This window comes from Lynx canadensis, chromosome D1, assembly GCF_007474595.2.
Source record: "Lynx canadensis isolate LIC74 chromosome D1, mLynCan4.pri.v2, whole genome shotgun sequence".
NCBI lineage: Eukaryota > Metazoa > Chordata > Mammalia > Carnivora > Felidae > Lynx > Lynx canadensis.
Window position 1 is genome coordinate 75,740,807 of NC_044312.2, and position 14,410 is coordinate 75,755,216.

Here is a 14,410-nt window from a genome sequence, read left to right on the forward strand (position 1 = left end):
AGGACATGGCTAGCCCAGCAAAAGGGCCCGCTACGAGAAGGGTGTGGCGTTCAGTGACTACTCAGGTCTCCACACACATTCCAGACTGTATTCTTATGTGCACACATCAAAAGAGGCAGGCTAGTGCTCCGAGAGCCCGGCATATATCAGATGTGTGTCCCGTGGAGTCGTGTGGATTCATGTCAGACTCTGAGGCTCTGCAAAATTCACATTTGAAAAGCAGAAGCAGCGGCCAGAGAACATTCCACATCACACTTCCCTCCCTTTTTTCTTCCTTCCTTCCCTCCTTCCTTTTTTTTTTTTTTTTAATTGCTAAGCGGAATTTCTTAGAGTGACTTGTCTTTACGTTCAAGCAGTAGACATCACATGTGTGACTATGCTGTGAATCATTTTATGGACACAACGGATAGTAGTATAAGGTCGAATTAACCTATCCACAGCTGATCCCTTGAAGTGACAATGAGTAGCGGGTATATTTAGAAATGGACATTTATGACACTGACCGATTGCTTAGTTCTGCCCCTCTTCAGGTGGCGAACTAGGTGGGTTTTCCCATGGTGCTTTGTCATTTGTATGACATTACAGTTGAGACCTTGTAACTTGGATCATAGAGTCAGAAGGGAGCACACACACCTGTTGATTATCCAGTCCACGAATCCCTTCTGTCCTTCACTGACAAATTGTCTTTCAGTCTCTGCTTGAATGTTTGTGACAAGAAATTATTCCTTCGTAAGGCAGCCCTTCCATTTTTTTGTTGGCCTTCACTGGTAACAGAAATTCTTTATTCTTTCGTTTCTAGTCACTGGATATAATCCATCCTCTTACAGCCCACAGCTAATTTCCATTCTTTGTCGTACAACAGCTTCTCCCTTGAGCCTCCTCCCTCCAAGGGAAAATCCCGGGCTCCCTCCACGTTCCTCTTGTAACACCCTGACGTCCTCCAAGGTCAGCCCTGTTGGGTCACAGTGTGGTGTTCTGTCCATCGTGGCCGGTCACCCAAGGGAGGGCTGACCTTGTGAATACAGAAGAGCTGCAGAGGGACAGGGAATACCTTAAGACCTCTGTACGCGAGCAGAAGGGGCCTCCATTTCCACCGGAGCATAGTTGTGTGTTCATTCTGCTCAGGCTGTGAGCTGGTGCACATCCTTGCTCACATCGTGCAGCCTCTGAGGAGACAGAAATGGCAATTGAGAATGTGATCACCTGAGCAAGGTGGGTGGGTCCTAGTTTGCGCTTCTGCGCTGCTCTTGGAATCTGGTATGTGTCGTGCTCTGGGCTGGGGCTGGGGGGTTGCAGGCGTTTCCCAGCACAAAGCCGCATGCCCCAACAAGGGAAACAGGAAACTCGAATTCAGCAAGCCCTCATTTTGTGCCAGGCGTATCATAAGCATCTCATGCGATCCTCCTACTGCCCCTTTCAGGGAAGGTTTTTATCCCCATTTGACAGATGACATTCAGAAAGGATCAAATGACTCACTCCGAAGTCAAGCGGCTAATAGATAGCATCGCCAGAGTTCAAACCTTTGTCGAAATGCAGGCAGTCTGTGCTTTTTCTTTCAGCCCTACACTGACCAAACATTTTTGGACAATAAATATCTCTCGGGCAACTGCAGATTTGTGTGAGAGTTACTAAGAGTAAGGGTGAGATACCTTCCCATCTCAAAGGTCTTTTGAATTTCTAAAGGAGAGTTTACAGGTGAACATGCCAATTAGGAGAGACATGGGAAAATAGGTACAATTATGATGCTTTTATAGGTGATTAAGTTAACTAATTGGGAAGTTTGTGCCTAGATTTAGCTTTCTTTATTATTAATTTATTTTAAGTTTGTTTATTTTTGAGAGAGAGAGAGAGTGCACATATGTGCATGGGAGAGGGACAGAGAGAGAGAGAGAGCGAATCCTGATGAGGGGCTCGATCGCACAGACTGTGAGATCATGACCTGAGCTGACATAAAGAGTCGGATGCTTAACCGACTGAGCCACCCAGGCGCCCCTAGGTTTAGCTTTGATCAATGTTTACTGCAGGGCCTAGAGCTGTCCCAAGGATCAGTACCTTTTTGGCCTTCTTATGATAGAATATGGCCAAAGTGACAGCAAAAGATACTGGATAGGCCAGGAGATAGATGTAGTTACATTCTTCCAGTGCCATGCAGGAAGGGAAGTAAACTTTCATCACTGCTTTTGTTTGAAAACACACATGTATATGTATGTTTAAAGAATTGGGTGGGAAATGCAAGCCTGGACCACTGTTCAGATAAGAGAAAAATGCCTTCCAACTTTCTCTTGGTTCAAAAGGAGGAGAAAATTGGAAACACTTGGTATTTTCAAGGACCAGAGAGTTTGCTAGAGCAAATTTCCTCCATAAAATCACACATGTGTCATTCAGTCCATCTCCCGGTCTCCAGGCACTACCGTGTCAAGAACAACTATAGAAGCTTTTCTGCCTCAGAAAGAAAGTCAGTTCCATAACATTTCTTAGCTGCCTGTTCCCTTATTTAAATTATTTTTAATGTTTATTTATTGTTAGGAGACAGAGACATAGTGTGAACGAGGGAGGGACAGAGAGAGAGGGAGACACAGAATCTGAAGCAGGCTCCAGGCTCTGAGCTGTCCGCACAGAGCCCGATGCGGGGCTCGAACCCGTGAACTGCGATATCATGACCTGAGCTGAAGTCTGACGCCCAACTGACTGAGCCACCCAGGTGCCCCGTTAGCTGCCTGTTCCCTTATTAATGACAGCTGCTGGGAGTTCTATGTAGTGCTTGATGTCAATTCCACTCACTGCTGCCCGCCCATGTGTACCAGTTCTATGCGGAGATGTCCTTAAAAATGTGGCTCAAAGCTTGAGATAGTCATAGGCTTTTAAGGAGCCTCGATTGTGGTTCTTCGGCAGGCTTCTCAGCCTTCCCTGGAATTACTCTGAGGGACAGATGTTTGCTTCCTTCCATCATTCTTGTCATTATTCCCCATCTCCTCTGCCCCATGTAAGCCCACACGAAGCAGAAGAGCCAGAGAACCCAGAGCAAGGCTTCTCTGGAGGGCATGTGGCTTCCTAGCTTGTGTAGGGCCCGTTTCTGCTGGTACCCTTATGCCAGCTTGACCTCTGACTGGCCGGGTGTTCTGTGGGAAATCTTGCCCAGAGAATGGAAGTTTCATCCCCCGAAGAGAAACCCTCGGTCCTCTTGATGGCTTCCTGCTCTGCAGCACCAGCTGGCATGACTTAGTGCCTGAGGTGGATGCTGTGCTCAGGAATCTCCAGGCCCTATCCTGTTTACAGCTGTCCTACGTCGGTACTGTTACTGTCCTCTTTTGAGGACTGTGGAATCTGAGCGATAGAGAAGGTCAGCACCTTCCCCACGGTCACACAGCCAGTGAGTTGGAAGGACCGGAATTTGAGATGACATAAAAATCCAACAGAAAGAGGCAAACCTCTCTCTGTAGAAATATTTGTGATTAATAAGTGAAGCTCTTTTAGGCACTGCAAGTTGTGTTTACCAAATAGGGCTGGTAGAAAGCAGAGTGTTACCACCAATGGGTGAGAAAATAAAATGCTTCACCCACTTCTGCACGGGCAGAAAATGATTGGTGGGAGGTGCTTAGACCTAACCTGGGTTTGTCTTTATTGGAGACAGTTTGTAAATGTGTTTGCCCTTCAGGCCAGGTGCTTTGCTTCTCCTGCAAGGTAGACTTTACCTGTTTCAGAAGGGACCTGGAGGGAAAAGAAAGACTTCTCTCCTTGGATTTAGCGACTTCCTTTGGGTGTCCATCCATCCATTTGTTCTCAAATCCTTAAGCGCCCACAGTGAGCCAGGCCCTGAGCATCGAACATGGCGTGTTCCGTGGAGCTCACGATCTATCAGAGGATTAAAAGTCTTACCCCTCATCTTTCCAGGGGAAGACCCTGAAGCTCGACGGCTGCGAACAGTGAAGAACATCGCTGACCTGCGGCAGAACTTGGAGGAGACCATGTCTAGTTTACGGGGAACTCAGGTCACACACAGGTGAATGAATGTCTTCACTGAATCACGGGCGACTTGATTTTCATGCAGCTTCTCCTATGTTTGTTCATGCCACCAGCAATGCGACTTGGTTAATAATGGAATGAATAATTTTGATCCCCAAATGTGCTGGAATTCACAGAGCAGGCCATACAATGTGCAGAAGAGAAATGTCAGGGGCAAAAATCAGTATAGACTGGTTCCTCCCCAAAGCAGAAGGTCGCTAAATCCATTTGTCAGTGGATATTGTGGACCAGTTCCATTTAAATTTCACCTGACTTGCATTTTCGAAGCCTGTATTGTGCTGTTAAAATGAGCAGGTGAACTATATTTGACCTGCGTGATAAAGTGAATAACTTGAATTCCTACCCAGTCTTCTGATACACAATGCTCTGTAATGTTGTTAGTCATGCCTGCGTATAAAACACGTAAGGAAATATTTATAAAAACTTATGATCGTGCTTAAACTGTGATTGCGTTGGATGAGATCTAGGATTACATTGGAAACATGCATCAGGTTGTTTTCATTGTTGAGCGTGAAGTCAAAGAGGTTGCAACCCCCTGACCCCCTTCGTGGATTTTGGCAGAACCAAAGTTGACGGTTTGCCTTTGTCCTTGATGATGAAGGCAAAGTGCTAGTTACCCCAGTAACTCCCAGGGAGTCTCCCTTGCTTCTCCAATTTCAGTTTCTTTGATAAATGAACATAGCACAGGGACAGCAGGGCTTCCCCAACTCCCGGCAGCTTTGGCAGAACGGGGCTGAGCGCTGTGGGTTCTATCTTAAATGAGACAGGAGCCTGAACCTTAGGGGTCCCCAGTATGAGGGTAGTAAGGCCGCTTCTAGGATGAAAGGGAAACAGAAATAGTTGAGGCACCAAACTGGTTCTTCCCGAGGACAGTAAACTTGACGGGTTGTAGCGTGGTGCCCCCTTGCCAAACCTTTACGTATTTGATGGCATGGAGCCAGCTGCTAGACCCCGTGACGCCGTGATCAAGTATGAAACATCCCTCTTTCCACCTTAATCACCGAAACTGACTTGCTGGGGGTTGTGGCAGTTTGGTGGCTTTCTTGGTTTGGGCTAGGACAGTCACGATGACAGCGGGGAGACCTTTGATGGCTTTTCTTCAGGGAAGGCTCTCTCAGCTCAGTTGGGAGACCCCATGCTCTCTGCAGAGGTACATTAACCAGCCTGCTTGTACCACAAGATCTGCAGGGCTGGAGAGTGATGTAAGAGTCTTTCTAATGGCCAGGGATGCACTCAGTCTCCTGGCAGAGTCAGATCCTTGTAACTTAATTTATTATGGACCTTAAACCTGGGTAATTACCACTCTCCCAGCCTCTTGCCCCTGAAATTTAGTTGTCCTTTTGGACGAGATGTGGGAGAAGCAAAGGTGTGGGGGAAATAGAGCTTAGAGTTACAAAATCAGGGCTCTCCCCACCTGCTTGGTGTAGAGGGAGCTGAGCACGTGACAGGTGACACTGGGAGCTCGGGAGTGGAAAAGGGGAGCTGTCACACAGCATCCTGGAATGTGTGGGTCAGAGGATATGTTATGCCCCCTCCCTGTCATTTTGGCATTTTTCCTTTCTTGGGTTGGAAAGAAGAGTCCAGTAGTTAAGATCATTTCATTGAAGTCAGGGGTAAGTGGGGATCTGGTACCATGTTTTAGGGGGAAGGTCTCTGCTGGGCTTCTCAGAGTATTCTATTCACGTACAGCTTCGTCTTCTCATTTTTAACAGGAAATACAGTGGGTAGTGCATTGGTGGCTATTGCTTGATCCTATTTCATGTATGGGAAGTATTTTGTAGTTCTAAAAAAAAATTACATAATTCTAAAAAAAAAAAAAAAAAAAGCTACAAAGGATCCTGAGTTAATGAGGTTCTAAGCCAAGGCCGCTTTTATGTTTTCAGCACATTGGAAACCACATTTGACACCAACGTCACCACGGAGATAAGTGGGCGCAGTATCCTCAGCCTGACAGGCAGACCCACTCCTCTGTCCTGGAGACTCGGCCAGTCCAGCCCCCGGCTCCAAGCGGGAGATGCCCCCTCTATGGGCAACGGGTACCCGCCTCGAGCCAACGCCAGCCGGTTCATCAACACCGAGTCGGGCCGCTACGTGTACTCTGCCCCTCTGAGGAGGCAGCTGGCCTCCAGGGGAAGCAGCGTCTGCCACGTGGACGTCTCAGACAAGGCAGGAGACGAGATGGACCTGGAAGGCATCAGCATGGACGCCCCCGGCTACATGAGTGACGGGGACGTTCTGAGCAAGAACATCCGGACTGATGACATCACAAGCGGGTGAGTCCCTGGGGCTTCTCTCTCTCTCCACAGAGCGGGAGAAGGCTTGGCAGCTGGTTTCTCTCTGGTGGGGCTTTGTGTAAGTTCTCTGAGATCAGACTGTCTCCTGCACTCTGCTGTCCCTGTCAAAGGTGGTGTGGTGTGAGGGGAACTTTCTGAGCTGACAGTCACCAGACCTGAGCCCCCAGTCCAGACTTAGCCAGTAACTTGCTAGGGGAGGTCTAGCAAGGTTCCACCAGCGGCCGGAGTGACACTTGGCAACAGACTGATCGTGTTGGTCCTTTAAACCAAGACTCGCGCCTAAGATGGAATCCAGACTCCTTAGTTTGGCCGTCGCCTTCTTAGAGGTCCTCCTTCTCCATCCGTCTTGCTTCCTCTGCTTCCTGGCTTCCTTCTCTTCCTCATTCTCATCAAGCTTCTTCCTGCCTCATGGGCTGTGGGCTCTCCACCTGGATTCGGTTCCTGTGATCCTCGGCCAGCAGCTCTTTGGAGGAACCCTCATCGACTACTCAGCTTGAAGTAGTTATGTGGCCTGCCCCGTGCCCTGATCATCTCCATCGCCATCTTATGCTCCCCCGAAAGCTTGTCCCTATTGGAAATTATCCTGACGACATGTTTATATTTTCTTGTCCCCCTGCCCCCTCCTGCTTGCCACAATAAAGCACCATGAAGGAGGGACATCGTCTGGCCTATTCGCCGCCTTATCCCCCATACGTGGTACATACAGAAACTTATATCATAAATATGGCTGACTTCATGAATGTGTGGATTGAGAGATGAAGGAAAAAACCCAGCCACCCTGTTTCTCCATTTGTTCACATGGGAACTTAAAGTGAGCGGTGGGATGATGTCTAAGTTGCCCTGTGGCCACGTATGGCACGAGGCAAGGCTTCCTGATATTAACTTCACTCCCAGATCTCTGTGAAAACTGAAGGAGCCCCTGTTTATTTCACTTGCCTGAGACTTCTTCATTTGAGAACTTGTGCACAAACTCTCCAAGATCTTTTCCTCCTCTCCCAAAATTAGCAGTCAGAATTGCAGCTAATAGAAATCAGGAGTGGGGCACCTGGATGGCTCAGTCGGTTAAGCATCCGACTTTGGCTCAGGTCATGATCTTGCACCCCGTGGGTTCGAGTCCTGCCTTGGGCTCTGTGCTGACAGCTCGGAGCCTGGAGCCTTCTTAGAATTCTGTGTCTCCCTCTCTTTCTCTCTGCCCCTCCCCTGTTCTCACCCTGTCTCTCTCTCTCTGTCTCTTGCTCGCTTTCTCATTAAAACAAACAAACAAAAAAAACCAGTCATAATAATCATCCTGCTCATTTCCATGAACAGAGTGATCAAGACCCCCTTGGGTGAGTCAGTATTTAAATAATTTTAATAATAGCTAATGTTCCCACTACGTGCCGAGCACTGTGCTTCATATACGTTATCTTGTTCTGTGTCACGGCAAGTAGGTGATATCATAATCCCCATTTTTATGAATGAGTAGGAAGGTTAAAGAACTTGACTAAGGTCTCAAAGTGATGAGGAGACAGAGCCCAGGGTTTGTGGCTTCAGAACCTGAGCCTGTTATTAAACCATCCTGTCCAACATTTTATCACTACACTAAAATAGCACAACTACTGGAGTTTATTTCAAAATTAATTTACTTTTGCTCAGTTTTACTTGTCTTAGTAGAAATGTTCTTTCATTTCATGAAAACCTCAGCTATAGACGTGCTTTGGCTTTCTGCCCGTCCCTTTTAGAACCATCTTGGTGAGCAAAATCTTGGAAGACAGGAGCCACCAAACCCTTACAGTGGGACAAATTTCTGCTTTCCAGAATGGCTGGGAACACTAATGGACTAGTAAAATCTGGTTAACCAAGAGCATAATCATATGTTGCTAGTTTTCCATAAGCACGAAAAACAATCACATATACCTATTACTAAAATTGCCTGTAATTTAACCTTTTTATTATTATTTAGAAGACTTTTGGTGTCCAGTGTGGCCTCAAGATTATCATTACCAATTCCCACTGGAATATGCTACGAAAATATTTTTTAGTGATTCTGAGATTTTTTGTGCGTGTGTCCTCTATTAGTTAATTTTATTGTCAAGCTAGTCTTTTAATCCTCAGTAGACGGTCAGTGTCTGATTTGAGGTAGCGTTTACAGTTTCCACAAGGTGGCGTCATTGGAACACTCTCCACTGAACCTGAGTGCTGTCCCAGTGAGATGGTCCTAGATTTTTAGCTCTTCAACCATAACCTTTATCGCTGCTAAGTAGCACAAATGTTTACATTTCAGTTCCTGCTTCGGGAAAGCTTACATTTTTAGCAAGTGAGATATGCTCAGAGCAAGTGCAGATAAAAGTGCGGAAATGTAAGCAAACCACCCAATTATTGACACTGGAGAACTCTGGTCTGGTTTCCTTCCCCATTTCTTTTAATGCAGAACTTTACCTTCAAAATGAGGAGAGGGAAGCCCAGATGGCATCTAATGCTCTGGAACACGAGTTAAGTAAGACTCCGCTCTATGGAAACGCGTGTTGAGTTTTCTGTTTTGAGGCCAAATTACCTGTTTGCCTTCATATGCTGAGTTCAAGGCAGGTTTAAGGTTCTTTGTACTCTTTTCTTTTTCCCCTTATACACATGACTATGTGTAGGTGTTGAAGGACTGAGCTATTCTTCCATGCTTTGGAATCTGCTAAGTAAGTCCTTGCTGAAGCAGTGGATGTAGTGGAAAGAAAACAGACTGAGTCGTGAGCCTGAGCTGGAACCCTGCTCGGCCCCCTTGCAAGCTCTGTGACGTTAGTACAACATTTAACGCCCCTAAGCCTTGCAGCACTACAGTTAATAAGGTCTTTACCCCTCTACAATTAGATAGTTCTCTTTGAGGTTGTATCTGGTTAATGGCAAATATCTGATGAAGACACAGGGTTTCAGACAGGATCTAGATGTCTTATCAACCTCAAACATCCAGACACTTGAAAACAGTGAGATGATTAAAGTGTCCATCCAGATGTTTGTTTGGCTTAGTGGGAGCGGCCTTGATGTGTGAGTAATATATAAATCCGTGTGGAGGCTCTTAAAGTTTTTGTAAAAGTTTACACCAAGTTTATTTAGAATGCCTGATGTGGAACTAAGCTTGGTTTCTGAAAACCCATGACCTTGGGGTTTAAAATGACACACTGTACCCCCCAGCTTGGTCTAGCAGCTGTTTTTTGCTATCTCTAGTTCATTGTCTCCACTGGATATGTATGCACATGCACCTGTGTGTATCATTCAATTCTCCCTAAGGTGGGGCTGAAATTACTCTGTTTCCATTGAGTTTTGCTAAGAACCTAATAGCAAATGCCTTTTGTCTTTATGAGTGTGTATTTATTAAACTCTTCTATCGCACTTAGTATGCACCAGGCGTGACAAAGAACTTTATGGTTGTCACCTGACCTCACCACTTCCTTTTATTAGATTGATAAATTGGGCTTTGGCTGTACTTCATGGAAGAGAAATTAAAATAACAGACGAAGATGTTTCTTACTAAGTTTTGATCTGTAAAGTCAATCCATTTACTGATCTTCTAAAAATTCAAAGTGCCATATGGTATAGAATAAAATTAAAGGGACCGGCTTAGCGTCCATATGTTTGGAAAGATGATTTTTTTTTTTTTCCTTTCAGAGGAGGCACTCAGTTGTATCATGTTCCTTTTGCAAGAACCTTTGATGACTTCCCATTTCTTGTAGGAACAGATCTCAACTGAATGTGGGAAGCTCTTTATGGTCTTTTCGTCAGCCGCCCTCCCTTCCTTAGCCCCGGCCACAGCCCACCTCACATGCCCCACGGTCCCCACTGTTCTGGGTTACCTGCTATTCATTACCAAAGACTATGTGTCCTGTATGTGTAAAGCTTGGTGCCTCACGACATGGCCATTTCTCCATGGCGTTCCTTTCCCTCAGGCCCATCTGACTGATTCTAAAAAATAAACATCCTCCACCAAAGGTGGAGCTCCTGGAAGGCAGGCAGTGCTCAGTATTTTTCTAAACTCAGAGACTACAGGTGGGTATTTAATGAATATCTGTGCATGACCTGTTCTCCATGCGTACCCTCCCAGGACCTTGAGCTTCTATAACTTGCCACCATCAGCTATAAAACCCAATGATGCTATCTACAGACCTGGGAGAAAATCAACTTCAGCTGCTTTGTCTTTTTGGTGCGATGCATAGCTCCATCTAGTGGCCAGTCTGGGATGTGATGCTGTGGTTTTGATTGCTTTTAATTCTGCCTTCTGTTGCTTTGGGACTCAGGGCTCAGGAAGTGGTAAGTCTAGTAGCTGGTTTGTCTTTCACATGTGGCCTGACCAGGAGTGTGGTGTGGGAGGGAAAGCAGGGTTGGGAGCAAGCTGGTCTTCCAGGCTGGCTCTGTGATAGCTGCAGTCTTCCCCGTTAGGTGTCAGGGATTTCTCCATCAACAGATAGTACACGTGTGCTGGTTCCTGCTGGGGGACTCTGATTTTCGGAAGTAGGGCAACCCATGCCCCCTGAATTTCCTATAGCTCCGTAAATATGTCGGGGCGTGTCTTAGCTCAGGCGGCTCTAGCAAAATACCTCGGACTGGGGGCCTTAAATAGCAGACACTTACTTCTACAGTTCTGGAGGCTGAAATCCAACATCAGAGTGCCAGCATGGTCAGGTTCTGGTGAGTGCCCCCTTCCTGGCTTGCTGTGTCCTCACATGGCAGAGAGAAGTGTTGTGCTGTGTCTCCCTTTTCTTAGGAGGGCACTAATCCCATCATGGGGGCCCCACCCTCTTCATGACCTCATTGAACCCAGTTACCTCCCACAGCTAATTCAACATGTGAACAACAAACAAACATACGAATTGGTGGGGGTGACGGAGACAAGCATTTAATCTATAACACAGGGTGTTTGATGCTTCTGTGTATCATTTGCATGTGCACCACCTGTGCCTAGATTGCTTTTTCCATCATAGCTGCCAGGTCACCTCCTCGCAGAAGCCTTCCGTGATTCTTTCCGAGTGGAGGTGGGGACTCCGGGCACCCGTGGTATTTGACTTGCCCAGAATAGTAGCACTACATCAGAATTATTATAAAAATGTGTATGGGGGTGCCTGGGTGGCTCAGTCAGTTGACTGTCCGACTTGGGCTCAAGTTACGATCTCACAGTTCGTGAGTTTGAGCCCTGCATTGGGCTCTCTGCTGTGAGCACAGAGCCTTCTTCGGATCCTCCCTCCCTCTCTCTCTCTCTCTGCCCTTCTCGTACTCTCTCTCAAAAATAAGCAAACATTTAAAAAAAATAAATATGTGTGTGTATAAAATCAAACAAGGGACCCCCACAAAATAATTTTTAGACTATTTCAGTGTGTTAATTCTGAAGAAGGTACAAAGCCCACACCTGTTGCAGCCTCTTAAAGGTGAAAGTCACATCTGTCTTGGACGTTCCCGTGTCTTCATTGGTTGGCGCAGTTCCTGTTGCATAGTAAATAGCCAATAAATATTTGTTGAATGAATGCTGCTACTGACCGTGAGCGAAGCAAGACCAATCACACACCCCTGAATGAATGTGTAGCTAAGTTAGAAGCCCCTTGAGTTTAATTCAGGCCCAGCTGCATTGTCTGCCCTCTGCTTGGCCCTGTCTTCTGTCGGATTATTCCAGACCTTTGACCACCCCTATCACAGTAAGCTAGACACGGACAGTACAGGAAAAGGGAGACAGCCCAGAACAGTAGGGCCGTGTGCCCTGGGGGTAGTGGAGATGGGGTGCCGCTGTTCTCTCCCTTCCTGCATTGACCATCATGGTCGGATGTGCGAGATATTTCTCACCAAGTCAGCATAGATCACGGCAGACAGCACCGAGAGTCGAAAAGAGGGCACCATTGGCATGAAAGGCTCTTTCTTATCTGGTGAATGTTTCTCATGGTCTTTCCAGGCCAGACCCACAGTGACTTTGACAGGCTGTTGTTCCTGGCAGATTGGTAAGAGAGGAAGCCAACATAAATGATTTTAGGTGAGACTGTCCTGAAAGGCCCTGGGTCATGGCAGGGCACGGCAGACACCCCTGGCATTTGGGAAGGATGGGTTCTTGTTTCTCCAGGTTGGTCCCTCTGCAATGACCTTGCTTTGTTAGGGCTCTTAGGAAGCTTGGGAAGACCAAGTCGCCAGTCAGCCACTGGGCAGGTCCTGGTGGAGTTAGAAAGGTTTCGTTGTCATGGAAAGGTAAAGACTCAGCCCTGGGGGCACCTGGGTGGCTCAGTCGGTTAAGCGTCCGACTTCAACTCAGGTCATGATCTCGCAGTCCGTGAGTTTGAGCCTCGCGTCGGGCTCTGTGCTGACCGCTCAGAGCCTGGAGCCTGTTTCAGATTCTGTGTCTCCCTCTCTCTCTGCCCCTCCCCTGTTCAAGCTCTGTCTGTCTCTGTCTCAAAAACAAATAAAACATTAAAAAAAAACTTAAAAAAAAAAAAAAGACTCAGCCCTGTAGGCAGACTGACGTGTAAGGCCTTGGGTAAGTCACTTGTCCCTAATGCACTGCACCCTCTTCACGTGCACGTGTGCATGCACACACAATACACACACACACACACACACACACACGTAAAAAGTATAATGTACGGGTGTCTGGGTGGCTGAGTCAGCTGAGCATCCGACTTGGGCTCATGTCGTGATCTCACAGTTGGTGAGTTCCAGCCCCACGTCGGGCTCTATGCTGACAGTGCAGAGCCTGCTTCAGATCCTCTGTCCCCCTTGCTCTCTGCCCCTCCCTCACTCACTTTCTGTCTCTCAAAAACGACATTAAAAAAATGAAGTAAAAACTGAAAAAAATAAAAAGTACAGTGGAACTCCAGCATGAAGCCACAGGCCCGGAGTAGCTCCACAGGCCAGTGATGGGGCTGGGCCAGGCCCCAGTGCACAGCCTGTCCGTTCCTCTCTGCTTCCCTCCGTGTTTCCTCACTGACAGGTCTTAATGGTGTATGAATTCACAGAAACCATAAATTCTTTTCCCTGTCTAATATTTTCCTCAGTGTTAAGTATCCCAGGCAAGTACAGTGACCCCTGTTTTCCTAAAAAGCTCACTTTAGAGCAAGCAAGCACAGGGTGTCGTGCGGGGGGCACGATTCATTTCCCCAAGCATTGCAGAACCAGGGACCGCTTTCCCCGCGTGGTTGTGGTGTCATGGGACGTGGGTGGTTTGGCTGATCGATGACTCTGGCTACCAGTGTCCATGGTCCCTGATGCCCGCAGAGGTATGGGTTGCACACTTCTTCAACCTGCAGTCGACCCCCTTGATTTACTGAGTGTGGGAAATCTATCAGCCCTTATCGGCAGCTGGGTAGGCAGTTTTATCAGAGAAGAAAGAACAATCGAGCTGACAACGGGCTGAAAGTAGAGAAATTCCCCAGCATTCCCGAGCTGACTCCAGCCACCGTGGGTGACGATAGATTGAGTGGGCAGAGACCAGGATTAAAGAAAGATTTACTGGGAACAGCTCCATGAAATGACGTGTGGTCCGCTTTCGGCATGGGCAGGCTAGACTGCCGCTCATAACTAATAGCAAATGTCGGCCTAGTAATTTATGGGGAAGAGAGAAAAAAGGGGGTGTCTTGTCTTCTCAGGAAACCAGGCCCTGACTTCTTGAGAATTTCCTAGCTTGCTTTGGGATTTGAATCCCTTCCTACCTCCCTCTTTCCCCCAGCATCCTGCAGGAAAGGGGAGGGAAAGGGAACAAAAGTGGGTGCTTTGAGAAGAGAAAGCCATACCTCAGGCTGCCTTGAATGGTCCTTAAAGGGGCCTGACTGCCTGCTCTCCACCCTTACCAGTACGGGTTCCAGAGCTTCCCAAAGCATGGGCTCTCATGGATTTGGAATCTGGAAAGCCTCTTTGGCCTGCCTTCTGGGGAGGCTCCAGGTAAAAGGCAGTAAAATTCCATATATTTTTTTTTCAAATGTTTTATTTTTTTTGGGCGGGGGGGAATGTGTGAGCCGGGGAGGGGCTCCGTGGAGGATTCAAAGCGGGCTCCGTGCTGACAGGAAAGAGCCCGATGCAGGGCTCGAACTCACGAGCCACAAGATCACGACCTGAGCCAAAATCAAGAGTCGGATGCTTAACCAACTGAACCCCATTGGCGA

General features: G+C 47.3%; 1 protein-coding gene across 6 annotated transcripts in view; it reads left to right on the forward strand.

The window, feature by feature from the left end:
* Positions 1-14,410, forward strand: part of NAV2 (neuron navigator 2) — a 397,314-nt gene that overhangs the window by 233,310 nt on the left and 149,594 nt on the right. For all 6 annotated transcript variants that reach the window (XM_030331653.1, XM_030331654.1, XM_030331655.1 and 3 more), the window contains 2 exons: positions 3,892-4,000; positions 5,907-6,296. In XM_030331653.1, the coding sequence (XP_030187513.1) occupies positions 3,892-4,000; positions 5,907-6,296 (499 nt within the window). The remainder of the gene's footprint in view (positions 1-3,891; positions 4,001-5,906; positions 6,297-14,410) is intronic.